The sequence below is a fragment of the Poecilia reticulata genome, linkage group LG7, assembly GCF_000633615.1.
Source record: "Poecilia reticulata strain Guanapo linkage group LG7, Guppy_female_1.0+MT, whole genome shotgun sequence".
Taxonomy (NCBI): domain Eukaryota; kingdom Metazoa; phylum Chordata; class Actinopteri; order Cyprinodontiformes; family Poeciliidae; genus Poecilia; species Poecilia reticulata.
In genome coordinates this window covers 8,579,477-8,589,303 of record NC_024337.1, presented here as the reverse complement: position 1 = coordinate 8,589,303, position 9,827 = coordinate 8,579,477, and the positions used below count along the sequence as shown (strand labels likewise).

The 9,827-nt window shown below is 38.9% G+C and overlaps 2 protein-coding genes across 5 annotated transcripts in view; both read right to left on the bottom strand.

Moving 5' to 3' along the window:
* Positions 1 to 748: 748 nt before the first annotated feature.
* LOC103467109 (uncharacterized) lies at positions 749 to 3,724 on the bottom strand. The gene is made up of 2 exons (XM_008413190.2): positions 1,262 to 3,724; positions 749 to 1,184 (listed from the first exon to the last, which is right to left on the bottom strand). The coding sequence occupies exons 1-2, from the start codon at positions 3,178 to 3,180 to the stop codon at positions 1,172 to 1,174; spliced, it is 1,932 nt and encodes a 643-aa protein (XP_008411412.1). The 5' UTR covers positions 3,181 to 3,724; the 3' UTR covers positions 749 to 1,171.
* Positions 3,725 to 5,539: 1,815 nt separating this feature from the next.
* Positions 5,540 to 9,827, bottom strand: part of LOC103467108 (Ral GTPase activating protein non-catalytic subunit beta) — a 48,696-nt gene continuing 44,408 nt past the window's right edge. For all 4 annotated transcript variants that reach the window (XM_008413186.2, XM_008413189.2, XM_008413187.2 and 1 more), the window contains 2 exons: positions 8,537 to 8,685; positions 5,540 to 7,757 (listed from right to left, as the gene is read on the bottom strand). In XM_008413186.2, the coding sequence (XP_008411408.1) occupies positions 7,564 to 7,757; positions 8,537 to 8,685 (343 nt within the window). In that variant the 3' untranslated portion in view covers positions 5,540 to 7,563. The remainder of the gene's footprint in view (positions 7,758 to 8,536; positions 8,686 to 9,827) is intronic.

Here is a 9,827-nt window from a genome sequence, read left to right as displayed (position 1 = left end):
TATATATACACACACGTGTGTGTGATGTTGCAAATAATTTAAATATGACTATATGTAGCATAAACAAAATGAAAAATATGTACATATAAATATTTCCATAAAGTCCAGAGAAAACACTCAAATATATGTTTAGATTTAAGAATGTCAGTCAACATTTGATACATACTTTTAATTAATTAATTGATAATGTGCACCCAGAAATGATTTTTTAGAATTTGATTTAGGAATTTGCTAATGACCTTATAATTTGATTGTCTAAATCAGGGGTCCCCAAAGTGGGTCCTGGAGGACCGGCATCCTGCATGTTTTAGTTCCCTCCCTGGTTTAGCTCACCTGGATCAAATGATGCTCATTAGAAGACCTAAGAAGAACATTGACCTGCTGAAAAGGTTACTACCACCAGGGAGGGAACTAAAACATGCAGGATGACGGCCCTCCAGGACCCACTGTGGGGACCACTGGTCTAAAGGCTGCAGGACACAGGCCCTCAAGGACTGCAGCTGGAGACAGTGGCCATTCTCTTCACATTTCTGTCTACAGGAAATGTGAATTGAGTATTTAGCATATCCAGTTGGAATACATGAATGGTTTTTTAAAGGAAAAACCGGGGAACCCGACGAAAACCTAAACTGTAAGACTCCAGATATAAAAAGCCAAGCTGGGATTTTGATGCCCTGACCTTTCTAAATTTAGTTTGATCCGTCCATCCGTCCATCCGTCCATCCATCCATCCATCCATCCATCCATCCATCCATCCATCCATCCATCCATCCATCCATCCATCCATCTTCCACTTTTCCAGGGTCAGGTCACCTCCAGGGAAAGACAAATGAACAGCAATGGAGATTAATAAAGGAATGAGCTTGAAACTAACATAAAAAATAAATAAAAACGAAAACTCTGATCTGCAATCCAAGTGCACTATACCTGCATTATTACTGAATTTTGTGATTGTGAGGTTGTGTTTGTGGTCTGTAATTTAATGGCTCTCTATTTTAGGATGCAAAAAATCTCTGTGAGTGTTGAAGTGATCTTCTCAGTTGTACCCATTTTGCGTGTCATGAGAAAGTGCTTTCTTAAATATTTCAATATGGCGTCCTGAAGAGGATGGCCATCTAGTGATGTTGAAGCCTTCCACAGATCTCTAGTGGAGCCAAACTGATTTTTCAGATCAGAGTAGAGGTCTGTAACAAAGACATTAACCTTGTCATTGTCCTTACTGACTTCAAAGTCTGTGATTTCCTGTATGATTTCCACTGACAGATAAGACAAGATTCTCTTCATGTCTGTAGTGCTCACTGGCCCACCGTTTTCCTCCCAGCAGTTCAAAAAGGCTCTCATCGCAAAGCATTTCATACATTCCTCCAGCTCGTTCTTCTTTTGTTCTATGGTTTCATTTATCTCTGGAATTGGAATGATAGTGATTTCTTCAACAAATTTGACATACCTAGTCCCTGGTGGTGTAAGCAATGAATCAATCAACGAGTCAGTTTCAGCTTTTTCATGATATTCAGGCTGCTCTTTGAATTCTCTTCCAATGGTTGGGATGGAGTCCTTCTCAGTTCCTGGAGACATGGATTTGGGGATTTGGGTCTCATATGTTTGTCCAACAAGATCATTGATCTCCGAGAGCACATTGGACACCCTGTCACTCTCACTTATGCGATTTATTTCCTCATTTTTGAGCCAAAGAAAGATGTTTTGGAGAAATCTCCTCACCTCGTCTTCTGTTCTGGCATAGAAGATTTCAGGGCAAATTTCTATTTGGCCAGAAATGTCACTTATTTTCTCGCTAGAGAGGACAGACTCTGAAAGGTTTTCGGGGGGAACAGGAAGGTTATAATGATGGCTGCTGGTGATATCAGTATATAATTTATCTGTCAGTTCCTTGGAAAACTGCTTGATCTTGTCATTCAACTGTGGGTTTTCCATGAATTCTGTACACAGTCTGTCAATTTGAGGTTTGATGGACTGAAAATCCAGCTTAGGAATTTGGTCTGTTTTCGTCACTGATGAATCTTCAGGGACACATCCAGGAAACATGAGGCGAGCCAATGTGTTTGATATATATGTATCTTGTTTCAGTTTCACCACATTCGTGTCACTTGAGTCCTTGAATGAGATCTCCAAAGAAGACGCCATGGTGGCGAACTGATCCTTGGCAAATCTGGAAAATTGTGTTTTTTTGACTATTTCTTCTTTTCCAGCAGGATCAGTTTTGCCCTTTGACCGGAAAAGATTTCTGATATCACCAACAATCTTTTTTAAGTTAAAATGAGGAGCGCATGAACAACTTGTATCTTTCTGTCCAACCGAACCTTCAGCCTTACAGTAATGAAGGTCGTCAATAATCGTTTTGCTAATTCCATCTGCAACCTCATTTACTTCAAAATGATCTAGGCAAAAATCTGCATCATCTTCTGCACCTTTCGCATCACCTGCATCATCAGAATATTTCTCTATGATTTCAGCAATGCTCTCGCTAACAGAGGCCACAGAGTAGAGAGATTTCACACTAGGAGAAACACTTCTCTCTGTAAGGTCAAAGGCAGTCTCTGCTTCTGCTGGAGACACGCCTGAGGTTCGCTTTTTTGTGAATGCACTCCAGTATCTTTCGACGCATCTTGAGCTGACTCTGTTTATGTGTTTGCGAAGACACTGAACTGCATTGGAAACCATCTTGTTGAAATTTCTCAGGTTAGAAATGCAACCACTTGCAAACACTGCTGGTTCTGCAGGAAAACTAGAGGTTCTCTTGATGCCATTTGCAATGGACGTTACTTTTTCAGAGACCTCCTGTTCCATCAATGAGTTCAACTCCATGCTGCTCTCACAGACTTCTTCTGGTGGAGACACCTCGAGGACAATGGCCATTTCTGTTGAAATCATGTTGGTCAAATGCACACTGATGTTTTCATCTGGCATTTTAGTCTTCATGCACTTCGCCATACAATCTTCCAATATTGGCACAAGGACGGTCAGTGAATTTTCCACACATTGTTGAAAAATGTTGGTAAGTATGTCAGCCATGACGGCTGTTATATGTGAATCCCTTAGACCCTGTGAAAGCAAGGTCCACTGTGCTGGTGTTAAAGTGTTCAGGCGGGGCAATATGATGTCCTCCAGGTTGTCAATGGAGATGTGGATGCTTCTGTTCATTTGCCCGTTTGACTCTTCCATCTTTCAAAGTTTTATTTTTATTCAAAGGTTTCCGTAAAGAAACAATGTTCTGCTCACTATGGCTTCTCTTCTTGACATAAAGTTTACTTAAAACTAAACCGTAGCAGTAAGCTGCCTTTGATACTGGTTCACGTCATAATCCGTTATGACGTAGCCATCCCCCCGCGCGAAACGTACGTCACGCCTAAGCATATGCGCATGCTTATTAGACATAATTTGTAAACCATCTCCAGAGAACCATGCAGAGAATAGCCAGGTTACATTATGCGCTCTCTTTACTGTATTTATGTAATTTTATTGTGACGCATTTGTAACCCCCTCGCAGTTGTCATATTACACTGTATCATTTTTGTACTACTCTGAGTCTCAAATTTTTACAATAAAAAAAGATCAAGGCCTCCAATATCACGGTATACATAGGTCTGTAACTATAGAAACCTAAACAGAATTTCTATAAAAGCTGTAATTTAAGATGCTTTATGATAATTTAATGTGTTAGTCTACATTATGAACCAATAAGCCAAGTTTTAGAAATAAATGCTAAAGTTAGCCTACCTGCTAAAGTTCTCCACAGAGAGCGCCAGCTGTCGTCTCCTCCCCTACGGAAGCTCATTAGGACTTTATGGCAGATGGATCCCCGAGTTTTGGTCGTTCTGCCCGGCAGCAATAGCTACATGTTTGATTAAAGTACACCTGCTGGTGAACTATTCATATTAAAGTCTAAAATGATTACACACATTTTTTAAGACTGCAGAATCTCATTTAGCAGCTCCTGAACAATAGATGTGAATTTCTAAATGGTTTTACTGATCTATATTGTGTTTAGTGATAAATCTTCAGTCGCTTCCAAACTCAACACTGTTTATGTTCAGCATCTAGTAAAGTTTAAATTTTTTGAATATTAACTATTTTCTGCTGCAGCATCTTTGAATAATGTATTTTTCCTGTGATTAATAATCACAAACTTTGTGGTTTTCATTAGTATTTACCTTTTAATACCTCTAAATAAAAAGCAGTGCCACCAACTGTCGTCAGAAGTTACCTAACTGGTAAATGTGTGTAGTTTAAGCAGAGTTTTAATGCAGTTGTTTCGTTTGTCCCGGGTCTCAGTGGAAGCTGCTCTGTTCAGAAGAGAAACATAAATCTTAGTGACGGCAGTAGGAGCTCCTCAATCCCTCCTGCAATCGATGGATCACTGGTTTGATTCCCGCCTTGTTGTTTGTGTCTTTGGGCAACACATCTCAATCTTACTTCTGTCAGCCTGACACAGGGCAGCCGTAGTTACAGTTGTGGTGGAAAATTACTACAAGTTAACATCTGCTGATCATGTTATATGAAATGCTTGTGAACTCTCACCAAAACAACGACTTGGGTTACATGTACAAGGTTGGAAGTTGTTTTCTAAAGCTGCATCAGAGCCAGACTGTCTCACCCCTTGTTTTGAATTCCTTATCCTTGGTATAAAACTCATGTGTTGACTCTGCCTGGCAGAGCTTTTCACCCAGACTTGCTTCATTATTGATCGTCTTACAAGCTCTTTATATTGTGCACAGCATATGAATAAACCTGATTGAGAGATTTCATCTGACAGTGCTTGGTGAAATAGTTTTCCACAACTCAGTCCAGTAGCTTTCAATCATCAACTTGTGAAAGAGCCCTTTGAGATTTCAACTGGAGATATAAATGTCTTAATAAATACAGTTTATTGAAATCACCATTACAAACCAATGACTGACCATGCTGCAAGAAAACATCCAACCTGAGCTGCAATGGAATGATACAGATCAAAGGATATCCATGTTTTAATGGCCCAGTCAAAGTCCAGACCTGATTGCAGTTGAGCATATGTGGAGAGACTGCATTGTTCTCAAAACTCAACTTCTAATCAAACTAAGCTTGAGCTTTTTTTTTTTTTGGCAAAGAGCAAGTAAACATGGTTTAATGTCCAAAGACAACAAGTTGGGTGTTGTGGAGTGGCCTAATCAAAGTCCAGACCTCAATCCCATAGATATATAGTAGGTCTTGAAAGGGTTTTTTAAAATATTAACTAAGTTACATTTATCATCATTTATAACATTTATATTTAAATACAGAATAAATCTGGAGTAAAGACCCACCTAATGGACTAACGGTTTTAAAATGCTCTTTTGACAATCTGCTCGCTTATGACCATAACAAATATGGCTTTTTATGATCAAACATATTTTTGTGTAATTTGTTTCATAGAATAGCAGAAAGTGTCAAAACCTTCTTTCAGCCAGCTGTCTGGCAGTATCCAGTAATAGGTGAAGACCAAAACAGAAAAATGACTTTTCTTCAATCACACAAGAACAGAATCCAACATTAGGACTGGGCAAAATTAAAAGGTCAATAATAGTTTTAATTGATGCATGTTACATTCAAACCCATCACGTTCCTCCCACACATAACTGCAGACTTACATACTTTTTTTTCTCCATCGCCTCAGCTGAGGAACACTACAGACAACTTGTGAATGCCTTAGGCTATCATATATTTACAAATCTTCCACTTCTATACATAGAAAGTCCTTAAATACAGTCCAACAACAGAGGAGTAACAGGAACAACATGTGACTGATTGTATGCAGTTTCTTTGAAGCATATTTAATGAACTTTCCTTCCAGAAAAGGCGTGTGCATACAGCACTGTCATAAAAAGTGAGTCACAATTAGACATGATAGGTTAAAAACTCCACAAAGCCTCTTCATTCATATTTCACAAGATAAAACTCTTCCTTCAGCAGGGATTTTCTTTCAAAATGCAAAAAAGTACAAAAAGACATGTAAGGTAACAAAAAATAGTTAAAATGTGCTCAGTGCATTAAGACTTTCCAATATATATCAAAAAGAAACCAAGAGGTGTTTTGCCCTGTTCCATCTCTGTGATAAATAAAAGTCACATTATTACAGGCAGACAGTCAAAGGGCATTAATCAAAACCAAGATACAGTGAAAAAATATGAGTGAAACATAAAGCTAAAATTTAAGGTTTGACGTACGTTTGTGTAGGCCAAACTTCAAACTTAACAGAAATTAGATTTTTTTTTTAATGGTTTTCAAAGAAATACAGCTTAAATCAGCAAATCTGACCAAGTTTATACAGCATGGTGCAGARATCTTAAGCCTTTACACACATAGGCTGACTCAAGATGTGTGCACTGTTCACCATCACACTGTGAGCTACGGCGAGCACTTTGGCCGGAGAAACCATCATTCGGATGTCGTTTAGAAGAGACACACTGTGCAATGTTTCAGTTTGGTATCTGCAGCAGCTTCACACCTAAACCAGATCTGAGTTGGTCTAAGCTTAGCCCTGCAAACATCAAGGCCAAACCCAGGAGCTCTATCAGTAAACTTCAGCACTACTGAGAAACTAATGGCATTTTGTTGACAGATTCTGAAGAAGGAAGAAAAAAAAAGAAATAATAATAAAAAAAAGTGTAGTCTTGAGATTTCATTAATTTAAAGTGACAACTTTCAGTTTTTAATGCCACGTTCAGAACTCTTAAAAGCTCCCTGACCTCATGTAGAGTCGACTGACTAGCTGAACGAGCAAAAAGAATTGGCCACGCACGCACGCACRCACACACACACACACACAGCTGTGTGACAGGAGAGCCATGCATGAAGCACAGAGGGCATCAAAAATGACATTCGCACTCAGTAAAGCATCACAAGAAAATGGGAGAAAACTGACGGACAGACCAAAGGCCAAACGTGAGGTTTGCACAAGGAAGACTGTAGCTGGCGCTAGCAAGAAATAAGATGTGGATAGTTAGTGGTGAGATGAGATTATGGGTCAACCTTTGTCTTGCAAAAACACGGTCATGTCGATTTAACGTTTTAATCCTTGGCAAAAGTCCAAACAGACATCTGCTTTGATTGATGACAAAAAACAGATTTGAGCACAATTTCATGTTACTAAACCCCATAAAATCATGTAGTAATTGCAAAGGTGTAAAGAACGTTTTTTACAAGTTCAGAAAGGCCAACATTGTTAGTGACGTATTGCATTAAAGACCAAGCAAACCTTTACTTTGTTGCAAAGCCTGAACCTAAACACGAACAGAGACGGTGACTATTAGACTCTCCATCATTCAGAGCCGGGGTGGGCGGCTGGAATACAGAAATGTTGGTGTTTCTCCCTCACCTTGGCATGGTTTCTGACACTTTGATCTCAGAGTCAAAGGCAAACAGTGTTGATATATGTATTCATATAAATAACAAAATAGTACAGTATAAATATAAAGATTTTGTGTGTGTGTGTTTGTGGATGGATGTGTGACCGCAGCTGTATGTTGTGTAGAGGTTCAGGGTAAGAGTGTGTGTGTGAGCCAGTGTTAGGACAGGATGGGGGGAGCGGGGTTAGAGGTGAGGCTTTCCATCTCCAACCTCGTGGAAGAGGGAGGTGTAGAACTCAGGCTCCAGTTGTTTGTTGCGGTAGCGCTGCACAATTTCAGTGATTTTCTGTTTTCGCCTTACATGCGGCGGGTTGTACAAGTCACTCTCCAGGCGCTTCCGTCGGCACACGTTGATCACCGTCTGACGCACGAGAAACCCTGAAAGGCAGACCCAAAGGAAAGAAAAACTAATTCACAATTTTGTCACATCAAAATTCTATTTTTCCCATTAGCTTTTAAAGTTTTATACACAACTGAGGACACTAGACACCACAGCAGCTCAAGTGGGACAAATGCCATTGAAAGACCAACTTTTAAAGTGAAATATATCCACAAATTTATGTCATCAATGTTATTTTTACTTCTTATACTTCCATTTGGGTCTCAACTGCTTCCAAAAACAAACAAACAAAAAAAAAAAACACCACCCAGATGTTTTTTGGAAATAAACTTATGTTTTTGGTGTCTGGAAAATGAACCATTTCAAAAACCTCCTGATTGCTGAGGCACACTGCACCCGTTACCTAGCAACCACAGCCAAGCTGGTTGTTGACCTACTTTTCAGAAAGCCCTGGATGTATTCTTGTTGGTTGTGCAGCRGGCTCCACCTCTGCTTGTCAAATTTGTACAGTTGTACAATTGTGCATCTGTTTGCAGCTGTTTTCACGTGTGAGTGCAAATGTTGAGTTGAGGGGACGTGGCCAGCATTTTTAAAGTGACAGGAGGCTCTAAAACAGCTCAGAATAAACTAAAGTCTCATTATCCAAGAGTGATTTGAAGCAAGAACAATGTAGTGAACATGTGTTGTATGGCCCATAGAACTGCCCTAACCTTTTCATGGAAGCATAATAGGTCACCTTTAAAAACAACTAAACATACAGTTTCCAGTAGTCAGCCATCACATGTCGGCCGGTCACAGTGCCTTGCCACAGTGTTACCTAGAGCCCGGCGGCTGACCACCATGCCATCCACCAGGGGGATCACCATGCCAAATTTGCCCACAGCGCCGTGCAGCCCGATCCGGAAGAGTCCTGTCTTCAATGGGTGAATGAAGATCAGAGGAACGTCCTTTTCCAACAGCCCTGACCTTGAGCAAAGACCAGGAAGGAGTATATTTAAAAAATACACATTCGATGGTCATCTTTGATTATTTATTTGTAAAATATATTTAAAATGTCTTAGTTTAATTCTAAAATGGGTAAAATGAGTGAAAAACAGCAGCAACGTCGGTTTAAGATGGCCTCTTTATAGTGATATTAGAACAGGAATCCCATGAGTTGCGTCTCCATAAAGAACACAAAGTTCATACAACAAGATAAATCATTTCAAAGAGATCACTGTTGCAATCTAACACAAAAACATAATGCACTACAACCTCATCTATTGAGAATGAGGAATATTTACACTAAAGACTAAATGCCTATGAAATAAGAATGAAGGATAAAAAGATTGAAGCAGACAAAAATATACTTTTACTTTTGCTTGCATTATAAAGCCTTGTTACATTTGGTTGTTTGCATCAACATGTCCCAGGTTCACCAGAAAGTTTGTTGAAATACATGTCGGTCTCCAACTTAGCTTAACTTTAATCTACACAAAGATTAAATGTGTAATTTGTGTCCCTTTCACATGTTTTCAGACCGACGCTCTTCTCTAATCCTGCATAGTTTGTGCAGGTTCCACCAACTCAAATTTAAGACTTTTTAAGATCATTATAAATGAAATTTAAGACCTCTACCACGACAGAAACGGAGAGAAGAAAATCACATATATTGCTATGTTCTCTACAGCTTTAACCTCCGTATTGCCATACTTGCTAACTAGTAATAGTACATTAGCACTTAGCGGTAGCCTCAACACCCTTGAGTCACAGAACACAATGCAGACACCTGTGTGCAACTCAAACCTTCGTCTGACAGAAAAATCAAGAGAGAAAAAAAACATGACAGAATATGTGATTAAATATTTTTGTCATGACAAAATTTAAGACCTGTGATCAATGTGTTTAAACTTTTTAAATTAATATAAAACAGTTTTAATGCATTAATTTTAGATAAATGAATTTAAGATTTTAAAAATGTGCAGATATCCTGTTTAAATATGACAATTATTTTTTTTAACCTTTTTTTGTTTTGATTTTATGCACAAAGTTCAAAGCAGCAGAATTTATTCTAAACTCACACATTAAACATGATGAAAAAAACTAAAGTAATTTAAGATACATGTTCT

Coding starts and splice junctions, on each gene's coding strand:
- LOC103467109 (XM_008413190.2), bottom strand. CDS start 3,180: ATGGAAGAGTCAAACGGGCAAATGAACAGAAGCATCCACATCTCCATT.